Genomic DNA, 24,341 nt, shown 5'->3' with positions numbered 1-24,341 from the left:
ATTAAAATCTTTATATGCCACCCTTCAGGGGAAATCAGAGAAAGAAAAACTACAAACACATTCATGAGACAGGGACAGCACAGCCGGAAAATAGCATGAAAACAAAGACAGTTCTAGTCTAATTGCTCATGCTGAATCTTGAGAGAGAAGGAATGCAAAGGCTTGAGAAAATAGATTGTCCTTAAGTAAGGCAGCTCCCCTCGAAGTTCTGGTGGAAGGGCATTTCAGAGGGAGGGAGCAATATAAAGAAAGATAGAATGACTAAGCGTGAACAATGAACAGGAGGAAGATCAAGTGTAAGGTTCTCTTGGGGATGTATGGAGGAATGAGAGCCAAGAGCAGTATATAAATTAAATTAAAATTATTTGGATTTATAATCATGCCTTTATCAGCTGTTGCTGAAGACAAATTACATTCGGGTACAGTCGGTATTTTCCTGCTTCTGGAGGGCTCACAATTAGAGAATGACACGGTGACAAAATTCATCGTTCCCGTCCCCGCGGATAACCGCGGGAAACCATCTTCATGTCAATTTTTAAGGAGAGAGGGAAGAATCAGAGTATGAATGGCCACAACCACTGACCCGCAAGCTTTGCTTTGAAGAATGCTGGTGTAGAAGGACTGAGGTTGAAATAGACACTAGAAAATGACATGGGATTATTTCCCGTGGTTATCCGCGGGGACGGGAACGTTGATGAATTTTGTTACCGTGTCATTCTCTACTCACAATCTAAGGGGTCCTTTTATTAAGGCACATTAGTGCGTCTTAGCGCACGCTAAATGCTAATGTGTGCATTATATTCTATGGACACGTTAGCATTCAGCGCACACTAGTGCGCATTAGTAAAAGGACCCCTAAGTTTGTACCTAAGGCAATGAAGGGTTAAGTGACTTGACTAAGGTCACAAGGAGCCAAAGTGGGATTTGAACTGGGCTTCCCTGGTTCTCAGCCCACTGCTCTCCACTAGAGAGTTGCGCGGAGACAGAAATCCCACCCGTCCCCGTGAGGAATCCCACCCGTCCCCACCCATCCCCGCGAGGAATCCCCTCCGTCCCCGCCCGTCCCTATAAACTTCAGAAATAGTTATTTCATTTAATTATGCTACTGAATTAAAGGATCTGGTAGAAACCCATTTACAAATAAGCAAAAAGACTTTATTAATTTGGAAATATTAATTGAGAAGAATACATACTTTGTAAACGGGTTTCTACCAAAGCCTCTAATGTTTATAAATTTTTATCAACACAACTAATATACTATTTTATCCTTAAGCAAAAAAAAAAAAAAAAAAAGAAATAGAATTCTTTTCCTACCTTTGTTGCCTGGTTTCTGCTTTCCTCATGTTCTCATTCAATTCCTTCCATCCACTATCTCTCTTCCTTCTGCGTCTTCCATTTGCTCTGTTACTGTGCCTCTCCCTTTTTCCCCCCTTCCAAATTGTTCTGGCACCCATCTTCTTCCCTCCGCTCCCCCCATAGTCTGGCATCTCTGTCTTCTTCCCTGCCAGCGTCTTTTCCCCACTCTCTCTTCCCCATTTCCTTTCAGCGTCCTTCTCCCCCCCCATCTTCCACATGTGCTTTCAGTGTCCTTCTCCCCCCTCTGTCTTCCCCATGTCCTTTCAGCATCCTTCTCCCTCTCTGTCTTAACCATGGCCTTTCAGTGTCCTCCTCCACCCCCCCCCCCCCGGTCTTCCCCATATCCTTTCAGCGTCCTTCTCCACTCCCCGTCTTCCCCATGTCCTGTCAGCGTCCTTCTCCCTCCTCTGTCTTCCACAAGTGCTTTCAGTGTCCTCCCCCCGTCTTCCCCATGTCCTGTCAGCGTCCTTCTCCCCCCTCTGTCTTCCACAAGTGCTTTCAGTGTCCTCCCCCACTGTCTTCCCCATGTCCTGTCAGCGTCCTTCTCCACTCCTGTCGTCTTCCCCAGTGCTTTCAGTGTCCTTCTCCCCCCTCGGGTGCAGCACAGCCGGCCAGGTCCCCTTACTTTTGTGGCGCTTCCCCGACCGACCGACCAACAACAGCCCCGGTCCGACAAACCTCCCTGCCCTTAACCGCGAATCTAAATTACCTTCTTACAGCTGCTGTAAGAAGGTAATTTAGATTCGCAGCTACAGGGCAGGGAGGATTGTCGGACTGGGGCTGTTGTCGGTCGGTCGGGGAAGCGCCACAAAAGTAAGTGGACCTGGCCGGCTGTGCTGCACCCGGGGCGGACCGCCCCCCTCCCTTGGTAGCCACTTGAGCCGTAAGGCTACTCTCCTTCTCCTTACCTGCCCTGCCTGCAGCACAGAGACGAACGGAAGTCTTCCCGACGTCAGCGCTGACGTCGGGAAGACTTCCGTTCGGCTCTGTGCTGCAAGCAGAGCAGGTAGGGAGAAGAAGAGCCGCGCGACTGAGTACATCCAGCCCCGCAGGAACCCCGCGACCCTCGGAGGCATCCCCACGGGATCCCCGTGACCCTAGGGGGCATCCCCACGGGATCCTCGTGACCCGAAGGAGGAACCCGCGGGTCCCACGGGATTCCCATCGTCTCCGTTCCCGTGCAGCTCTCTACTCTCCACTCCTACTACTAATCATTTCTATAGCGTTGCTAAACATATGCAGCACTTTAATGTAAAATCCAACCCTGCTCCATAGAGCTTATAATCTAATTAAAACAGACAAATACGGGTTAGAGAACTTCACACAGAAGGAATTATAAAACAGACATAGGATCCCGAACAGTTTCTTACTCAGACCCAAAAGATTTCAGAGGGAGCATATATCAAGATTGTGGGTGTTGCTAGTATGTTTTGCTTTCCTATTTTATTAATGAAAATCTTTTTCACTGGTTTTTAATATAGAATTGTATACCATTTGTATCTGCTTGCCAGAATTAGCAGTATAGCAAGTTTTCAATAAACCAAACACTAGCATAATAATAATAATAACAACTATTTTTCTATACCGCCATAGTCAGGCGACTTCTAGGCGGTTTACATTGTAAGAGGGCTGGACATTCAGCGAATAACAAAAGGTCTTAATACAAACCAATAAGTCTACATGCAATACAATACAATACAGTACAGTACAATACAGTGAGTCTAAATACAATACAATAAGACTAGATACAATACCATGCAATGTGTCTAATACAATATAATAGTCTAATGGGAAACTAACGTGCTAATTGGAGTTCTATGGGTAATGAATACCTGAATACTTTAGAGCTTACATATGAGTAGGAGTTCTATAAGTAGAGGATATCTGAATAGATGAACATAGGTAGAGCAGGGGGAAGCCCAGTTGCACATCTGAGATATCAGATTCCAGTTTCCTCTCTGGTGCTTGAAAGGTATATGGGGAGGGAAATGAACTTTAAAAAGTGCACTTCTTCAGCAGCAAAAGAATGGCTTCCATAGGTCCTATTGTGTAGCCCAGCAGGTTGCCAATTCCACAACTGGAAACTAAGTTATATTTGTGACAAGATGGCCAAAGATAGTGCCTTATAATACATTCAGTAAGCCCAGATAGGCTTAATTATAAAAAATGCAACACTTTTTTACCTTCATAGATTTGTATAGTCTGGAAGCAAAATATTCAGGAATACTCTTTATGCACTCCACTGTGAGAAAACACAATTCACATAGGACATTAAATGAATAAGACATTATAACAAAATGGTTAATCAGCTCAAATTATGTCTCCAGAGTGGAGCAATCAGCAACCCAATGCACAACCTACAAAAAGATGTATGTTCTAAGTCAGTGGTCTCAAACTCAAACCCTTTGCAGGGCCACATTTTGGATTTGTAGGTACTTGGAGGGCTGCAGAAAAACCAGTTAATGTCTTATTAAAGAAATGACAATTTTGCATGAGGTAAAACTCTTTATAGTTTATAAATCTTTCCTTTTGGCTAAGTCTTAATAATAACATTGTAATTTATAGCCAAAGAGACATATGATCAAGAAACTGTTTTATTTTACTTTTGTGGATTATGATAAACATACCGAGGGCCTCAAAATAGTACCTGGCAAGCCGAATGTGGCCCCTGGGCCATGAGTTTGACACCACTGTTCTAAGTGGTGCATAAGCAAATGCTGCCTCCATCCCATCCTGCTACATTAAGGCTAGGACACTGTCTAGAGTGGCTTACTGCACACACACACCACCCTCACAAGAAGGCACATCAGTCAATCACACACTTGGATGGTATCACCTGTGCAAATAGTATGAGAATTGAAAAACATGAATAACTCTACTCTTACACAGGCTCTACAGGTTGCAAAATTTATATGCAGTGAACACACACAAAAATCAACCAAGACCATTCTTCTCCAGCCTCAGACATATGCATTTGGCAATTTTGGCTATAATGACGGGTTCTGAATTCATCCCTTCCCCCCACTACCACAAACACACTAACCAATAGCCAGAAGAGCATCTTCAAAGCTTCCCGACATCTCAGATTTTATACTGTCTTCAATCTTCTTCTTAGCAATCTTTTGGTATTCTTCAAAAACTGAGTGGAAGAAAACAGAAAAAATATGAAATGGGCCTTTCAATACAAAAATCACATGAAGAAAGAAAGTTCTCATTTCCACAGATTTAATAGGAAAAAAATGCCAAGATTGAGATATTCACATATCTGTAAGCAGGGCCAGCCTTGACACTTACAGGGCCCTGTACAAACCACTTTGGTGGGCCCCCAACCCTCTGCCCACAGTTTGGCATCTTTCCCTTTCTCAAGCCTCCATCTACTCATATTTTAAAATTTGTTGCTCTGTTTTTAGATGTTGCTGGCAGCAGCAGCAGCAATCTACATATGCTGTCATTGGCCTGCTCAGAAGCCTTCCCTCTGACCCTTCCTGTCCCCTGTGATGCAACTTCCAGTTTCTGCAGAGGCAGAACAGGTCAAGAGGGAAAGCTCTGGAGGAGGACACAGGGACACTGCCAAAGCTAGCAACATCTAAAAGGCAAAGTAAAACAAATTTGAAGATAGAGGGGGGATTTATTGAGGGAAGAGATGCTGAACTGTGTGGATGTGGGTATAGCCAAGGGACAGATGCTTCTGGGAGGAGAATAGCAGCAGTGACTAAGAAATCCATGAGAGATTTCTTGCCATGGGGGAGTCCCTAGGAGCAAAGGACATTGGGAAGCTGCCTCTGTTGTATCTGCTTAAGGCTGACTGTCAATAAGGAGACAGAACAGAAAATTTAAAATTAAAGTTAAACTGGTAAGAGAAAGTCGTCTGAAAAAGGAGAGTGGAAGGCTGGTACCTCCAAGAAAGAGTGGAAGGTTGGTACCGCCATGAAAAAAGCTTTGCTATATCTATCATAACTCAAGTGAAATCTGCAGAGATGTTAAGTTACTTAGGTCCAGGTGGGAGATTTTTGAACAATCCTGGATTTCTGACCACCCCAACCTGGTGTATTAATCTCCCAGTGGTAACCGATCTCTCCCAACTCCACCCCCAATCCGCTAAGTTAAAGTGACAATTAGGAATTAAGGCCATTCCTAATCCTAACAGAGCAGCAGGTATAAGGAGTAGCTTAGTGGTCAATTTACATGCATTTTAATTTAATGATTTAATAAAAAGGCCTCTTTTCTTTGCTATTTCTGAGCCATAGACTTTAGAAATCCACCAGGCACCATCCTTGGCTTCCAACTACTGGAGTTGCTGTCAAAGCTCACTCCAGCCACCTATCCAAACCATCTCATCATTTGCAGGATTCAGACCATGAAAGTCTTCCAGCACCATCCTCGTGTTCCAAATTGCTGGGACTCCCATCAAAGCCATTCCTAAATCGAGTCTGCCTGGTACCGGCCTTAATTCTTCAATTTATACCATTCATATTCTAATTAGAGACTGAAGAGGACCAAGGTGTAACTCCTACTTTTAATGCTTTTTATTTCTGTACAAATACGTGAGGCCTCCTGGAACACAGAAATATCTATTGTACCTGAATATATAAGACATCTGCAAGCGTGATAGGGTTACCTTTAAGAAAAGTGTTTTAACTGTTCCTGGAGGACTCACGTATCTGTATTTGGGTCCTGTTGTTTAAAGCAGTGGTCCCCAACCCTGTCCTGGAGGACCACCAGCAAGTCGGATTTTTGGGATAGCCCTAATGAATATGCATGTGAGAGATTTGCATATAATAGATGTGACTGGCATGTAAATCTGCTCCATGCATATTCATTAGGGCTATCCTGAAACCTGACTGGCTGATGCCAAATATTTTTGTGCCTGCTTTTTTTTTTAACATTCATATTTTAGACTTTTCATTTGTGGAAAATGGCTGTTTTGGACGTTTTCAGTACAAGAATGTCCTCCTTGTACTGAGGAGGAGAGTAAACAGTGGAGTGCCGCAGGGATCTGTACTGGGACCAGTGCTATTTAACTTATTTATAAATGATCTGAAAATTGGAACGGCGAGCGAGGTAATTAAATTTTCAGATGACACTAAACTCTTCAAAGTTTTTAAAACGCATGCATATTGCAAAAAAATTGCAGGTAGACCTTATGAAATGGAAGACTGGGCATTCAAGTGGCAAATGAAATTTAATGTGGACAAATGCAAAGTGATGCACATTGGGAAGAATAACCCAAATCACAATTACCAGACGCTAGGGTCCACCTTGGGGGTTAGTGTCCAAGAAAAGGATCTGGGTGTCATTCTAGACAATACGATGAAATCTTTCGCCCAATGTGCGGCAGCAGCCAAACGAAGCTAGGAATTATCAAAAAAAGGATGGTAAATAAGACTAAGAATGTTATAATGCCTTTGTATTGCTCCATGGTATGATCTCACCTGGAGTATTCCATTCATTTCTGGTCTCCTTATCTCAAGAAAGATATAGCGGCACTAGAAAAGGTTCAAAGAAGAGCAACCAAGATGATAAAAGGGATGCAACTCCTCTTATTTGAAGAAAGACTAAAATGTTTAGGGCTCTTTAGCTTGGAAAAGAGATAGCTGAGGGGACACACAATGAAGTTACAGGAAAATACATTTAAAACCAATAGGAGGAAATTTTTTTTCACTCAGAGAATAGTTAAGCTCTGGAACGCATTGCCAGAGGTTGTGGTAAGAGCGGATAGCGTAGCTGGTTTTAATAAAGGTTTGGACAAGTTCCTGGAGGAAAAGTCCATAGTCTGGTATTAAGAAAGACATGGGGGAAGCCACTGCTTGCCCTGTATCGGTAGCATGGAATATTGCTACTCCTTGGGTTTTGGCCAGGTTCTAGTGACCTGGATTTGCCATCGTGAGAATGGGCTACTGGGCTTGATGGACCATTGATCTGACCCAGTAAGGCTATTCTTAAGTTCTTATGAACTCCTGTCATATGAGGAAAAACTAAAAAGGTTAGGGCTTTTCAGCTTGGAAAAAGATGGCTGAGGGGAGATATGATTGAAGTCTACAAAATCCTGAGAGGAGTAGAATGGGTACAAGTGGATTGATCTTTCACTCCATCAAAAATTACAAAGACTAGGGGACACTCGAAGTTACATGGCAAGAAAGGATAGTGTAACTGGTTTTAAGAAGGGTTTGGACAATTTCCTGGAGGAAAAGTCCATAGTCTGTTATTGAGAAAGACATGGGGCAAGCCGCTGCTTCCCCTGGATCAGTAGCATGGAATCCACAAATCAGAATCTGCACTGTCCCTCAATCAAGGAACTTTACTATACCTGTAACACCATCATCTCTGCCACAGCCCCTGCCCTATGGAATTCCATGCCATCTAACCTCCGCCTTGAAGAATTTCCCGACAAATTTAAAATCAAACTCAAAACCTTTTTATTTCAAGATGCTTACCACAATACAAGCTAAAATCTATTCCCCTTTACATTAACGATGAACCCGAACCGCTTTTAAGAAGCGACCTCCCCTCTCCTTTCATTCATCCCCTTCCCCTCCTTACCTCCCTTTAAATTTTATTTTTCTTCGATGTAATTTTGCCTACTGTATCAAATCATCCTAGTCTAGTCTAACAACTATGTAATTTACGTATTGCCACCTTTTATTTTCTTTTATATATTTTTTAAATAGTTAGTATTATAAACCGACCAGATACTTGTTAATGGTCGGTATATCAAATAGTAAATAAAATTTGGAAACTTGGTACTCTTTGGGTTTTGGCCAGATACTAGTGACCTGGATTGAGAACCATGAGAATAGGCTCCTGGGCTTGATGAACTGTTGGTCTGACCCAGTAAGGCTATTCTTATGTTTTCAAGTTAAGATTTTAATCCAATTCTTTGGATCCTAGATCAGACAAATTCTCCTTCTCATCCTAAGACTCACCCCTGAGCAAGTGATTCCGGTTTCTTGTACATAGGATCGTCAGGAATTTCACCTCATCCGTCCCCCACTTCTGCTCACCAGCTTGGTACAATTCCTAAGACCAGATCAAAAAAAATTACAGTATTAAAACTCTAGTTATATCAATATAAAAATATGACACACACCCCCCTATCCATTCAGATTTTGCTCTCTTTATGGTGTTCCAAGATGTGAATTCACAGATGCAGAAAAAATTTCCAAGATTGTAGTACTCTCCTCCCCCTTTGAACAAAGGCCTAATTAGATTCAGCTTGTCTCTCGAGGATATGCATTCTGTTTTGTTGTTGGTTTTTGGGGAGGGGGGTGATTGGTTAGTTCATAGGTGCAGCATTTTGTTTAGCTTTTTAAATCTCCTGTGTTTAAGTCTCCTATAAGTTTCTTATCCTAAGCTGGTGCAGTTTTTGTTAATCTCTTATTGGTCCTACAGTTCTGAAGAGAAATTAAGTCTAAACCTCATTTCTCTTCAAAACTATAAGACCAATCCGAGATTAACAACCAGCCAGAACACTGAAAGTGGATCAGATCTAGAAGGTGGTAAAACAGAAACAACAGATTCTAAAGGGTTTTTGACCGTCTCTTTATAGCAAGGGTGTCCAACCTTTGTCCTTGAGGGCTGCAACCATGTTGGGTTTTCAGGATTTCTCCCAATGAATATGCACGAGATCTGCATGTATTGCCTCCACTGTATGCAAATAGATCTTGTGCATATTCATTGGAGAAAATCCTGAAAACCCAACAGAGCAAGGGCAAGGTTGGACACCCCTAGTCTGTAGTGTCCCATTCAATCTCCCATCACTAAATTACCTCCCAGGAAGCAAGGATAAAAAGTACATCCTTGTTTCCCTTGAGATGTTTTTGAATTATGAAGGGTTGGAGGGAAGCAAGGGAGAAGACATCTGCCCAAACCACAGACACCAGTATATAGTATAGATTAGAGAATGACACAGGGACAAATTTTTCCCTGGCCCGCAAGAACCTAATTTCCCCGTCCTGTCCCCGCCTTATTGCTGTAAGCTCTACCTTAAACCGCACAAACCTCAAAGAGTTAGGATTTTAAAGTGTTTGAGGCATGTGCAGATGAGAACAGAGCTTGCAGGAATGGGGCAGAGACAGGAAAAGAACTGGCTGGGATGGGACGGGAAAATGAGTTCCTGTGGAGATGGGGAAAAATTTGTCACCATGTCATCCTCTAGTATAGATGAAGGCAGATAAACACCAAAATGAAATGGCCTATCTGCCCAATAATACCTTCATTTAGACTAGAGTTTAGGAGAGAACACAGTCTTGCCAATACGTCACCACCACAGAGACTGTGGCCAATCTCACAAAAAAACAAAACAAACCCTACAACAGAAAACAAAGGAGGTAGTTATACCACTGCCAGTAAAGCCCAGAGGGGAATCTATGCTTTGCCACCATAGGAATTCTTGCTTACAAATGAACAGCAGGTAATATATACGTTCAGAAAGAAAAGGCTGTGGTATTTTTTTCTTTGGTTATCATCACAGATACCACTGCATTGTGCATTCATCTTTCCTCCTCTTATCTTCTACGTTACTGGCACAGACAGTAACTCTGCCAGGCTGCTAACAGTCTAGCACTGAAGAGAGTTTATTTACTGAAGTGTTCACCTTTCTAACCATTTTTAACTACACAGAACTATTCCTTAGCACTGGTATTTTTTCATGAAAGCTGAACGGACAGAGGAACTGTTGAGTGCCTCATTGCTCATTATATGTATCATCCGTCACAGATGAAATCTACTTCCAGGTTTGGCTTCAATACAGCACTCATCAGCCAAAACATTTAATGCAACGAACTGGTGGCAAGTTCCCTGCTCAAGCAAACATACAGTCTGAAATAGGGGGATTTAAAAAGGCTCCACTTTAGATCACAAAACTGGTGGAAAGCAGGATTGGAACTTTAGTTCCAAGTCCAACACCCTGCCTGGCTTTGTTCAGCCAAGATCATTTGGTTTCATAGCCACTGGTGACATAGCCTAGGGAGATTAGCAGGATGAATTTCAGGACGTTAATATTTGATATTGACTGAGGCCAATATTAATAATTACATTACATTAGGGATTTCTAGTCCGCCATTACCTTGCGGTTCAAGGCAGATTACAAATAGATTGTCAGGACATTAGAAGTATTTAGGGAGTAGTTTGTACATTTCGTTGAGTTTCTAAGGATTACATCTGAATTGTCATGATATTAGAAGTACATATGGAGTAGTTGCAGGTGATTCTTGGGACATTTCTGATTGAGTTAGTTTGGTTTTATGTGTTTTTTGAATAGAAGGGTTTTTATTTCTTTTTTGAAGGTTTTGTAGTCTGTGATCGAGGTCAATAGGTTGTAGAGTTGGAGGCCGTGTGTTGCAGCTCGAGTGGCTAGGAGGTTGTCGTACAGTTTTTTTCTTTTGACATTTTTGGTTGGAGGGTGTGTGAATGGTGCTTGGGTTCTCCTATGTCTGGTTGAGGTGGATTGAATTAGTCGGTTGTTCCAATAGGCTGAGCTGTCTCCGTTTATTACTTTAAATAGTAGGCAGCAAAATTTGTAGTGTACTCTTGCTTGTATTGGGAGCCAATGTGAGTCGTGGTATGCCTCTGATGTGGTCGAATTGCTTCAGTGAGTAGACCAGTCTTAGGGCTGTGTTCTGTATTGTTTGTAGTTGTTTTATCATGGTTGCTGTGCAGGGAGATATATGTTGCAGTAGTCTATGAGACCTAGGATTAGGGATTGCACCAAGAGTTGGAATTGTTTTCTGTCGAAGAATTTTCTGACTTGCCTCAGGTTTCTCATGACTGCAAATTATTTTTTTATTGTTTTGTTGATTTGTGGCTGTTTTGTACAGTTTATATACCACAGGACCGTAAAGTTCTATGCGGTTTACAATAGTTAAAAATACTACAAATTGAGTAAAACTTACAAAGTTAAAAACTAGTAACTAAAAACCTTAAAGATCAGTTATTGTATAAGATTTTGCAAATCAGCTACCTAAGTGCTTCAAGAACAAATATGATTTTAGGTGTCTCCTAAATTCCTCATAAGTATTACATTACATTAGTGATTTCTATTCCGCCATTACCTTGCGGGTTCAAGGCGGATTACATAGGAGTTGTCAGGATGTTACAAGAATTGTAACATTACATAAGAATTGTCGTAGGAATTACATAAGGATTGTCAAGAACTTAAGGTGATGCCTGTTGGGTAATTAGAAACATATTAGATTAGATATAGGTAGAGAGTGGTTAAGTGGAGTTTGGGAAGGAACTGGTCGTGTTAAATAGGTTTTATGTATTTTTTGAAGAGTAGGGTTTTAGTTTCTTTTTTGAAGGTTTGGTCATCTGTGGTCGAAGATAGCAGATTGGTGATTTGTGTGTTTAGTAAGCAAAAGCAATTTTTCAAAATCTTTACCCCATATTGCTGCACAATATACTCCCACCCTGTACAGAAATATACAGTTCTGCAGCAAAGGAGGGGGGGAGGGACTGACAAACAAACAGGAGAACACCCAGAACAGAGACCTGAGCATCCTTTTTTGCCAAAGACTCATCCACATTAGTTCCTTGATCCCTGCCTCCCTGCAGAAAAGAAAGAACATGTCAAGCATCACAAAAGATAGAAAGATATAAAAACTGAAAGACAGCATAAGTCAAGACTACCCCAAGATCTCCCACCCACTCCCAATTATTTTACAGGCAGCCACAATTATGCCAGATAATCTGTAGTTACTTGGAAGGAATCCTGGCTTGTAACTGGGCTATAGAAGCGTTAAATATTCCACCAGCTCTCATGTTAAACATCCGTGCTGGCTACAATCTATCCAGCCCTCAGAACCACTTAAGCAAATGAGAGTAGTGTGTGTCTTGAATACTGAGGACACGGCCTGACCCACACTTTCAAGTCTCTTCAAAGGGTCTAGAAGGAATGCTTCATAAGTCAGTTAATTTGTTTAGATGACTGATATTTTCTTTCAGTCATGCCCATGTGCTCTCAGTACTGTAAAGGTAGGACACAAAGGCTATGTACAGCCTTGGCTAAATTAGCTCTTAAGTTCTTGTATTCTTTTCAGCTACTGCAGGTTACAAGACCTTGTCTGGCACCTTGAGGCACCACAGTGCAATTCTTACATCAGAAAAAAAGGCAAAAAAAACAAGAAGAAAATAACAGGTTTCAACAAGAGAACCAACCGGCTTGAATTTATACTTACCGCTGCCAAGGATACCAGCACTCTCTGGAACATGAATGATGTATCTGAACAAATATCATCTTCTAGAGATTTTCCATATTCTATAAAGAAGCAGAATTAGCCCCATATTTAATCAAATCATATAATGGAAGTTTTAGCAGATTCTGTGAAGAGATAAACTATGAAGACAGCCCTGGTGAATTTCTAGTAGAATCCATCTCCCTGTGCCCCATAGAGGTGCCACGCTATATCCACAGACCCTGCTGTAAAAAGCAGCCAGGCTAATACCGTCTGAGGTCTCAAACTATCTATGCTGCAGAGTATATAATGGTGGGTTTAGAGTTGGCAGGCTTAATGAGTCACTCATATTTTAGTAGGGCCATCTTTGTCTTAATCTGTCCTAACCTGAGGAAGGGGGTTTTAGCTGCCCAAAGCTAGCAAAGTACCTTATATGCATTTGTTTAAAATCGATAAAACTTTGTACAGTGACTGGTACAAGTTGGTATGCCATGCAATGCACAGAACTGTAATTATTCTGTAAGTTGCAAATGTTACTTGGCAACATGCCCATGGCCTTTCCAATATACACCTCATTTGCAGTTACATGCCAAGGGGGAATTCTATACATGGTACTCAAAAATCGACATTCAGCATTATTCTATGAAGGGTGCTCCGAGATGATAGCTCTTATAGAATAGCTCTTGGAGCAAATTTTAGCGCCTAAAGTTGAATACAGCAAAACCTTGGTTTGCGAGCATAATTCGTTCTAAAACCATGCTTGAAATCCAAAACACCTCAAATCAAAGGGAATTTTCCCTTAGGAAATAATGGAAACTGACGATTTGTTCTACAACCCAAAAACTTTAATACAAAATACTGTATGTACTCGTACTGCAAGACTTTGCTTGTTTAGAACAGTCACTACAGTCCTGCAGTGTCAGAGAGAGAAGAACCATCGGCTCAGTTGTGGTGATGCAATACGAGTACATACAGTATACACGTGTCACATCACCACAACTGAGCCGATGGTTCTTCTCTCTCTGACACTGCAGGACTGTAGTGACTGTTCTAAACAAGCAATGTCTTGCAATACGAGTACATACAGTATACACGTGTCACAAGACATTGCTTGTATATCAAGTTAAAATTTAATCAAATGTTTTGCTTGTCTTGCAAAACACTTGCAAACCAAGTTACTTGCAATCCAAGGTTTTACTGTATTGGTATTTACACCAGCTGAAACCTGTGGAGAGAGGAGAGAGAATTACAAGACTGAGGACTAGTTTATATTTTTAATTTTGGCTTGCTGAATAGTAGCAACTAAAGTGTTTAAACATAAACACATTGACCGCCTTTGCTGAAAATCTGGTCCCTGGTCTTCTTTTCATCCGCTCTCTACAACCAGTTATACAGGGTAGAAAAGTTATTTTCTTGGGCGAGATGCCGTCTAATATATGCAGGTGAATCCCCCGATGCAGGTCCATTGACTGAAACACTTCTAGAGGGTCAGTATATTAGCTGTACCTGAGCATCAGGAGAATAATTTGAGCAGCGCTGGAGTCCTTGGGGACAATTAAGTTAAGTTTCACATGTTATTTATTTTTCTTTTAGAGTCCATTGCAGTGAAAGTTGATATTGATATATATATAAAAAAGTTAGAAACATAAATGATGGCAGAAAAGGGCCACGCCCATCAAGTCTGCCCACTCTAATGACCCACCCCCTAACTTCTTCCCCTAAGAGATCCCACATGCCTATCCCATTTTTTCTTAAAATCTGGCACCCTACTTGCCTCAATTACCTGCAGTGGAAGATCATTCCAATGATCAACCACCCTTTCAGTGAAGAAATACTTCCTGGTGTCGCCATGAAATTTCCCGCCCATGATTTTCAGCGGATGCCCTCTTGTGGCCATGGGTCCTTTAAGAAAAAAGATATCATCTTCCACCTCGATACGGCCCGTGATATATTTGAACGTCTCAATCATGTCTTCCCTCTCTCTCTACGTTCGAGTGAGTATAGCTGCAATTTACTCAGCCTTTCCTTGAGTCCTGAGACCATCCTGGTGGCCATTCGCTGAACTGATTCAGCTCTCAGTACATCCTTTTGGTAATGTGACCTCCAGAATTGTACACAATATTCCAGATGAGGTCTCACCATGGATCTGTACAACAGCATTATGACTTCGGGCTTCCAGCTGATGAAACTTCTATGGATACAACCTATCATTTGTCTAGCCTTGGATGAAGCTTTCTCCACTTGATTGGCAGTTTTCATGTCTTCACTAATGATCACTCCTAAGTCTCGTTCTGCTGCAGTCCTAGCTAAGGTCTCACCATTTAGGGTGAAAGTTCTGCACGGATTTCTGCTGCCAAGGTGCATGACCTTGCACTTTTTGGCATTGAAGCTTAGTTGCCAAGTCGAGGACCAATGTTCCAGTAAGAGTAGGTCCCGCGTCATACTGTCGGGCAATGTGCTTTTGCCTACTATGTTGCATAGTTTGGCGTCATCGGCAAATAATTGTGTGAAGAAAGGATAGGGTGGGAGGAGAATCAAATGATAAAACAAATTTTGAGACTGGTGAAGTGGATACTGAAATAACAGTGTGCTATAAGAAACCCTATGATTCTGATCCAATTTAAGTTCTGATGTTTCTCTCCATCTCCTTTGCATATAAATATGCTTTTTGGGGTTTTGAGATGTTCTACAGAAAAATTTATTAGAAGAAATATTTGCTAATGGGTAATATTTTCCAAAATGGGTACTAAAACCTTTCTGATTCTATATCATAGAAAATAAAAAGGATTTCTACGATATAGAATCAGGGAGGTTTTAGTACCCATTTTGAAGAAGTTATAGAGGGGCATAATCAAAAGAAACATCTAAGTCCGTTTTGGGCCTAAGTCGCCCAAAGTCGGACATGGGAAAAGATCCATTTTCAAAAAATACGTCCAACATTAAAAAAAAAAAAAATTTGTCCAACTGTCTGATCGCCAAGAGTGCTAAGTTGTCCATCTTTATACCCCATTTTCGACCAAAAAAGACCTTTTGGGCGTGGGAGAGGCCAGAAAAGTGATGGACTGGACACCCAGACATGGCACCAGAGTAGTGGGGTACCTAACAGGGCACTGCTGTGAACTTCACAAAAAGGGTCCCACAAACATCTCACTACAGCTCCCTTATAGGTCATGGTGAGCCCCCCAAAACACCCCCAGAATCTATTAGACCCACCTATCTACCACCCCAATAGCCCTTATTGCTGCAGGAGCCAATAATATGGCAATACATAAGGGTTTTGGGGATTTTGGGTGGTGCACAGTTTCACCATGAATGCAGCGATTAGAGTGGCTTATGGGCCTGGGTCTCCATGGTTCACTAACCCACCCCCAAGACCTCTTAAGCCACCTCTGTGCAGCTCTACTAGGCTTTCCTATGCCAGGCTGATGGTCTGTAAAGTTGTTATGATTTTTATGGGGTGGGGGGGGGTCAGATCACTGGACAGTGTGTGGAGGTCTGTACTTTGTGTTTGCAGTACTTATCTGGTCACTTTAGATACCTTCTTGTGACTTAGACCTGATTTTAGATGGCCTAAGTCACAATGTCCAGGTTCTGTCTAGGCAGTGTTCTAAAACTTTTGGTTATACATGCAGTACGACTAAGTCTAAGACGGCTCACGTCTCGCCTGAATCCCGCCCTCAATACTCCTCCTGACATGCCTCTTTTAGCTCTGGTCTCAGCAGCACTGTGAAGGCCTAGGTCGTTTTTAAATACGTCTAAAACCCGGTTCAATTATCGGCACTTGGATGACTTGTCTTTTAGATCGTCCAAGTGCCGATTTAGGCTGGTTTTTAGACATTTTTCTGTTTCGATTATGAGCTCCACAGTATTTAATGCTACCTCATTTTCTGTGATGGTTATATTTGGGGTACACGAAAATGTTTTGGGTGCATTTTGCAAAAACTTCCTAGTCATTTTTAGTATTCTATAAGCAGGCACACAGGTGCCCTGTGATGCATATATTTTATAAACTATGTGCATAACTAGGATACCCTCTTTGCAGTTAGGTGCTACCTTATAGAATAATCATACTGCTTTTGAAATGCATAACTGGTGTCATCTTCTAGGCGTTACTATATAGAATTTCCCAGGTTTATATAAAATAGCTGCCATTTTAAAAGTGAATTGAACATGTTTTGTATTTCCACATTAGATAACAAGTCATGAAAGCATTATAACTGTAGGGGTGTTTCCTTATTTGCACCTGAAGGTTAGGCCTCTCTGACATCAAGCCTGAACCATTATCTGCAAGAAATCTTTCCAGCATGAACTTTGCAAGAAGAGAGAAAGAAGAACACATCTTTGCTGTTTCTGCCTGATGCATTCTGGGTATGTACCAGAATGGTATTCTAGTCAAGGACATCCATCTATGCCTTCATGCTTAGACTGTGTGATTCTTGTGGGAGTTATACTCCTATCCTGTTCTTATCTGTCTAACAGCGCCTGTGTCTCCTAGCCTGTATGAGACCTTACACAGAAAGGATAGTCATCTAAGATCTGTTTCTGGATTGGTCCGAGGAAGTCATCTGACGAGGTCCAAGTGAAAAGTTGCTAATTATAATTAGTCTGTGTCGGGATGCGAGGGAGCTCCCATCTTACCACAGGTATTCTCTATGCATCTATATCTTAATAATAAAAACCTGAACAATTACCTCGTGTGACTCGCTGCCTGAGAGAGAGTGAATCGGACCTTAAACAGCTCTGAATTCCATCATTTCAAGGAAACTTGGCTGCCAATAAATTATAGCCTTACCAGTGGCTGACAAACACGTGTGCCTGTAACCAAAGGATTTTCTACGTCTACTAAGCTGTAAAGAAACGATTTCCATTTCACCTAATTTTCGGCGGAGGCCTAATCAGATGGTGAGAATAAGGAACTTATTATCTTATCAGCTGGGGTTAGATAAGTGCATCCGATTGTGATATAGGATAAGGTTTAGAAAGCTACCTTGGTGATAACTGTAATCAATTGCTGCTAATCAGGAATTATTATTATTATAAGGAATTGTTTAATGTGTGTAAGAATTAGTTTTACTTAGTTATCTAACAAGTGTATTGTGATAATTATGTACTGAGTTTCATATATGTAAATCAGATATTTTGTGAACAATATTTAGATATTACTGCTGGCTTGTGAATTATATTTTTCTATTTTCATAATAAAAGTATTTCTCATTAGCCTGGGTCTTGTGTCGTATAAATAGACAAAGAAATTTGGACCTGGCAGAGTTTATGGTTTTCCCTAGACAAAACTAACAGACACGTAACTTGTTTATGTAACTTATTAGTGTACCATAAAACCTCGCTACGTAACCAAGGATTTTTTGAAGTTACTATGGCTACCTTTTATCAGTTATGTTTAGATAAAAGCAAAAGCCTCTTGGGGAGCAGTTTTACCGGGCTGGAGGAGAGTTGAGGGGTGTCCCGTTGCTGGTCCCGGGTGTACAGCGGCGGTTTCCTCTTCCTGGTCGGTGGCGCTGACAGGCAATCACAGAGACGGACCCCTGACGTCACTGGGTCCGTCTCCGACAGCGTAAAAGCACCCGCTGCTGCGGTTGCGGCCGCAGCCGCGCGGCTGCAGGGCGTGGCCGAAGGGGCGTGCCACGTAGAGTCCGGGAGCCGGCAGTGGGAAATTTATTTGGGACATATAGACCCGGATTGGATCCTGCTCCCCATTATTGGATCTAAGAAGTCTATTCCATATCTGCTGCAGTGAGGACGTCGTTGAAGTCTTTTCTCTTTTTTTTTTAATAATGCCGAAAAGACGAGGAAGGAACACCGGAGGAGCCTCCCGGCGACCCTTAACCCCAGTGGTTACCATTGATGATTTTCTCCGACGCCTACAACGGGAACAAGAAGGGTCGGGTGCTAGCTCGTTGGGGACACTGCCGGAGAGTAGTGCGGTGGGTTCCCCTGAGCATGATGTCACTCTTAGCCCCGACGTTAGGACGCCACCCCTCCAACCGACGCCGCAAGATGCCAGCTCCCCACGGGACCAGAATCTACCTGAGGAGGTGGTTTCTTCTGTGTCCACAGAGGCTAGTATGGAGGGCTCGCTGAATATGACAACGGGACTTGCGATCGGGACAACAGAGGTTGGAGGAATACAAGACGTCACTGAGGTAAAGCTAATTCCAGAACATTTAGATACTACACCATTACAACTTTTCTCACCTACAAAACCTCCTACAGTCACACTCGAAGCATTATGGGACTTGGTAGTAAACTTGGGGAATTCCTTAAATCCTCAAATAAAAAGTTTGGATAAAGAATTAAAAGAACAAAAGGAAGAAATAAAAGTTTTAAAGCAGGATATGTCACAATTTAAAACAGAGACACAAAATACAAATAAGGAGTTAATGCTACTGAAACAAAATCAAGATATGTTGGTTAAAGATAATATATTACTCAGGAAGAAGCTGGAAGTGCAGGAGAATAATGGTCGAATAAATAACTTGAGATTTATAAATTTTCCAAGAATCCTGTCAACTTCTCCTAGAGAAATGGTGAAAAGATATTTTATGGAAATTTTGGAAATTCCTGAAAACTCCTTACCTCCTCTTACAAGAGTGTATTACCTACCTGCTAAGCCCCAACTCAAAGAAGAAGATAAAATTGAGGAACCCCGGGAGAGGTCATTGGACATTTCGGCTATACTGGAACAATCAGATAGAGAATTGGCTGTTCCAGCTACTCTCTTGTTGTCTGTTGCTTTGGCTCCAGACAAGGATTGGATATTAAAACTTTTCTTTAAAAATAGATCCAAAGACTTCCTGGGACAGCACATTCAGATTTTTCCTGATGTCTCTAGAGAGACTCAAAAAAGAAGGAAAGAATTTTTAATTCTAAAACCTGGTGTGACTCAAATAGGGGGTATGTTCTTTTTGAGATATCCATGTAAATGTGTAGTTAGATATCTATCATTGAAGTATATATTTACAGAGCCATCTCAACTGATTAGCTTTCTCTCAATGAAACGCCTAGAAAAAGGAATAACAACAACGTCCATGGAAAGTTAGTTTCCTGCACTTTAGTCAGATAAGGATTTTTCCTAATTAATTAATTTGAATTATATATGTTCTACTCTTAATTATGGATCCAATAAAATTGAGGACTAGTGTGAGATTAGCTAGGTTAGTATTTTCTTGTAGTAATATTAATTTTGCAATTTTAGTTTAATATGTTGTTTGATCTCACTTTACTGTACAAGATGTATATGCTTGAAATATTGTAAAATTTTATAAATAAATAAAAGAAAAAAAAAAAAAAAAGAAAAAAAAGCAAAAGCCTCTATTTAGTTATTTTATCAAATTGGACAAAGCTCACTACAAGGAAATGTCCATTATTCAGAGTGATTTTGTTTATTGGGATTTATTAGCCACCTTTTCATGAAGAGTTTCACCCAAAGCTGTTTACAACACATTTTTTTCTTCTTCTTCTTCCTTCATTCCCTGCACCCAGTTGTGTTAACCTTATATATTTTTCTATCTTATATTGTAGTTGTTCTTTTTTCCTTCATGTTCTTGTTCATTTTCCCTCCAGGGAATGTCATTTTGTGTACTTGTTTTGTAATTTATATATTTGTATTGGTTTTACCTGTATTTTATATATACTTGTAATTCGCCTAGGTGGCCAGTCCATCACTTTGCTGGCCCCTCCCATGTCCAAAAGGTCTTGTTCTAGGCGTTTGGGCTTGGATGATTTTTTGGACGTGAATGTAGTATAAAGATAGACGTACTAGCAGTCTGGATAATCAAATGGCTGGACGCAGAAGTAGACTATTTTCGGGGGGAAAAAAGAAGATTTTGGACATGTTTTCGAGGATGGACTTTGACACTGCCGCCTTTGGGCGACTAGCGTCCTAGGCCCAAAACAGACTTAGACATTTGTTTTGATTATGCTCCTCCACATAGATAAATATATTCAGGCCACATTTGGAAATCCCCCTAATTAGAGTCTTCTCAACAGAAAAGCCTTAGTTGGTGAAAAAAACAAAATAAAACAAAACACCCCAAAACTGTTTGTAGGGATACCAAAGCACCTGACAAAATCAGGAGAGGAACCCAGAAAACTGATTTTTAATACATACCAATTTTATAGGTCTCATTTATCCTCCGCATTTCTTCAGCAGAGCGAGAAGCCAAAATTTCAATCAGGCATCCTTCATCGGTCCCTGCCCCCTAAAAAGACAAAAGGCATATCCTTCAGTGCTAAAGAACCAACAGCAAAAGCATCTGAAACCCCAAAATTGTGTATCAAATTAGATGCAACCAGGGTAAGGAGAGACAGAAGAGGAAGGAGAGGTGATTTTTCAACAATTCACCCCAGATCCAATTAAAAAAAACAAACATTCTCAATAATTTCAGAGATGAGCTGCTCCACTATAAACAGGGACCATTTTTTAAACAGCAGCTTAAAAAAATACCAGCCCCCTCCCCATTCACTTCCAGTCCCCACATAATTCAGAATCAGATTTATGTCTCAGCCAAAGGTTTCTAGGCCTTAGTCAGTGAATAGTGTTAATTTTGTTTTTTGGTTTGTTTGTTTAACTAAACAGAAACTTCAGTCCAGATTTCCTGATTTAGGCAAGCCTATCAGTCAATTTCTAACACAGGGCAGAAGTGTTTTTCCTTTTAATTTGAATTAAGTTAGGTTTAGGGAAAAAAGAGAAAGAAAGATTAAAGGCAGGTGAAATAAGATACCAAGAAAGCTCTTGGAAGAGAGTACACTGAAGAAAATAAAAAGTTTTTGAGACTGCAAAAAGCTACTAGAGTTTTTATCTGTGCTCTGACACACAGAAAACCATAAATCTTGCTAGTTGATAGTATTTGGTATAAGATAAAAAGTTACATAAATTACTGTTTTGAGTAGAATTTAATATTTTAACTGACTGTAAAGTTATAGTAAATTAGTATGTAGAAAACTGGCCAGTAGGATTCACTGTCATTTTTAAATTGTAACGCTTATATCTAACTATTTCTCCTGTTTTTGGCATTGCCTATATGGAAGAAGGCTTTATTTCTGTATCCTGCTTTACTGAGTGAAGGCCCTGACTCAGACCTCAGTGACCATGATGTCTCTCTCTTAGGAGAGTGGGTTACACTTAGGCGAAATATACAGAATTTGGGGGAAGTCTGCATAACAAAATGTATACAGTTACACAATTTTATAAAAGCCCTTTTCTCTATATATACTGTAGATAAAAATCACCCTCATAATGGGTAACCAGCACTAAAATATTTTTAAATAGTTGTCCAAATTAACATTGCACTCACACAGACTCCAAACAACTAGACAGGTCTAAATGTCTGATATCACATCTAACTTGTACACAGTTATCCAACAGACCAATTTCAGAGAGGTACTTTAAACACTGAAAAAATAAAATTTACACATTTCCTAGAGGGCTTCTTGATAGTTGCTCAAAGGCACTCTCCTTTTGCAGAGGGCGGTTCATGGAATATTGTCTTAAGTAATGTGGCAGCAGAGACTTTCTTAACAGGGAAGACAAAGACCCAGAAAACAGATCACTCAATGAGACCCTTTGACAAACGTCCACAAGACTCACTCCAGCAGAAATTACTCATGCCATCACTATTCTTTTCCCTGATTTAACAGTGCACATTTAAATTAGGATAATTTCACTCCTTTCTTAGAAACACATATTATGAAGCCTGCAATAAACTTATGAGGGTCTGATGTTTGCAATGAGCCTGTACAAGAGCTCTCAAGATCACCCCTTCCTCAGGAGAATAGATTTCTGAGAGGCACCAGAAATAGCAATGGGGATGACCACACTCAGAAGAGTGACAACAAACCTTCATGGCTTTTTTCAGCTCCCGAACATCATACATCGTGGATGACATCATTAGTCCTATAATCACATCCTCAAAGTTTCCACTCAGTTCAGACTTCAGATCTTTGTTCAAGTCCTGAAATATAATAGCATATTTAAATATAATAGCATATTTAAATATAATATAATATCATATTTATAATAGCATATTATATAATATAATTTGCATATTTAATATAATATATATTAATATATTAGCATATTTAAATATTATTAATATATTAAATATAATAGCATATTTAATTATTAATTATTAATAGCATATTATTATTAATATATTAAATATAATAGCATATTTAAAGAAACTATACAGTGATATCAGTATAATGTAAACATATGCAAACTACAGTCACAATAAGATTCCTTGAGCACAAGAAGACGAAGTCACTTATTCCAAGCCAAGAATGACTGCGATATGAGATGAAAAACTTTGGTTCCAGTTATAAAGTCCTTTTTTTTTTTAAGCGTTTAGCTTTCCAGTGGTAGGTCAAGGTGCATTATATACAGGAACTCAGGTCCCCAAAAAACATAGGCCTAGATTCACTAAGGGCATGGATCGGATCCGATCCATGAGGGATCCAATCCGTGAGGGATCCGATCCATGTCTGGGGGGCTGATTCACGAATCAACCTCATGCAAATGAGAGCGATCGGAATCATGCCCCCAACCGCCTGCCCAGATCGCTCTATAGCGATCCCAACCGCATGCGCAAACCATGCTAAATTTTACTTTTAAAAATTTTTTTCGTAAGCCCATAGTTTTAACCCGCTTTAAAACTGCGGGCTTGAACAGCGGGGAAGGGCAAGAGAGTCTGGGAGAATCGGGCAGGAGATTCGGGGCAGAGCAGGGCGCAGGAGAATCGCGGCTTCGAGGCAGAGAGCAGGAGATTTGGGGCAGAGAGCAGGATATGCAGTTGGAAACCACTGAACAACTGGTCCCCAGCAGTTGCTTGTTTGCTGATCGGCCAGTCCAGTCGGTGGTGGGTGGTTTTTTTTTTTTGGTTTTTTTTTTAGTGAATTGCTACCTGCCTACATTTGAATGCCGTTCCCCCTCATTTGCATGCATGGATAGGAGGATGATCGGGACAGAGGTTAGCGAATCGGGTTGGCGGGAAATCAGGTCGCAAAGGGGGGGTCTCTAAGTGGTCGGTGGGCTTAGTGAATCTAGCCCTTACAATCTTACGTCTGTACCTGTGGGGGAGAGTTAAATGACTTAACTTTCCTTTGTGGCCTTGGGTAATAGGATTTGAACTCTGTTCTCCCTGGTTCATACCTTTATTTGCTCTAACCACCTGACTACTTTACCACCCCAATGAACTGACTGCACTGTTCCCCCCCCCTTTTAATTTTAATTTAATTCTTATATACCACTAATAACCGTGAGGTTTCTAAGCGGTGTACAAAAATGATGCATTAAGATACAATAAATAAAAATAAATAAGATAGGTACTTGGAAATTCCCTAACTGTCCCAAAGGCTCACAATCTAACTAAAGTACCTGAAGAAACAATTTATGAAAAGTAAAAATAAAAATATAAAAACAGAGGTAGAGATAGAAATAGAAATGAATATTCTAATGAGTAATGAATAAATAAGTTAAAGATAGAATTAAAGTAAATAAAAATAGAGATAAAAATAAGTGTATAGAGAGAAATAAAAATAAAATATATTCCAAAAAAAAAAAAAAAAGAGCATTAAGATTCCAAAAAAAAAAGAGCATTAAGATTCCAAAAAAGAGAGCATTAAGATCTGTCAGATATCAGAGCTCTGCGGCCATGTTTTGGCTTTGATCACCATCTAGCTGTGCACATCTTTCATACAACTACTACTAATCACTTATATAGTGTTGAAAGGCATACACAGCACTGTACATTCTGACATTTAGACGGTCCCTGTTCGGAAGAGCTTACAATCAAACTT

General features: G+C 40.6%; 1 protein-coding gene across 1 annotated transcript in view; it reads right to left on the bottom strand.

Moving 5' to 3' along the window:
- ANXA4 (annexin A4) overlaps window positions 1–24,341 on the bottom strand; it is a 73,444-nt gene that overhangs the window by 14,138 nt on the left and 34,965 nt on the right. Inside the window, exons 5-11 of the mRNA XM_033948898.1 lie at window positions 22,385–22,498; window positions 20,656–20,746; window positions 12,531–12,610; window positions 11,845–11,901; window positions 8,280–8,373; window positions 4,400–4,495; window positions 3,540–3,598 (exon numbers count right to left, since the gene is read on the bottom strand). Coding sequence (XP_033804789.1) covers window positions 3,540–3,598; window positions 4,400–4,495; window positions 8,280–8,373; window positions 11,845–11,901; window positions 12,531–12,610; window positions 20,656–20,746; window positions 22,385–22,498 — 591 coding nt within the window. The remainder of the gene's footprint in view (window positions 1–3,539; window positions 3,599–4,399; window positions 4,496–8,279; window positions 8,374–11,844; window positions 11,902–12,530; window positions 12,611–20,655; window positions 20,747–22,384; window positions 22,499–24,341) is intronic.

Source organism: Geotrypetes seraphini, chromosome 6 (genome assembly GCF_902459505.1).
Source record: "Geotrypetes seraphini chromosome 6, aGeoSer1.1, whole genome shotgun sequence".
Classification (NCBI taxonomy): Eukaryota; Metazoa; Chordata; class Amphibia; order Gymnophiona; family Dermophiidae; genus Geotrypetes; species Geotrypetes seraphini.
Note: the sequence above shows the minus strand (reverse complement) of the source record. Positions and strands in the feature narration are given on the sequence as shown.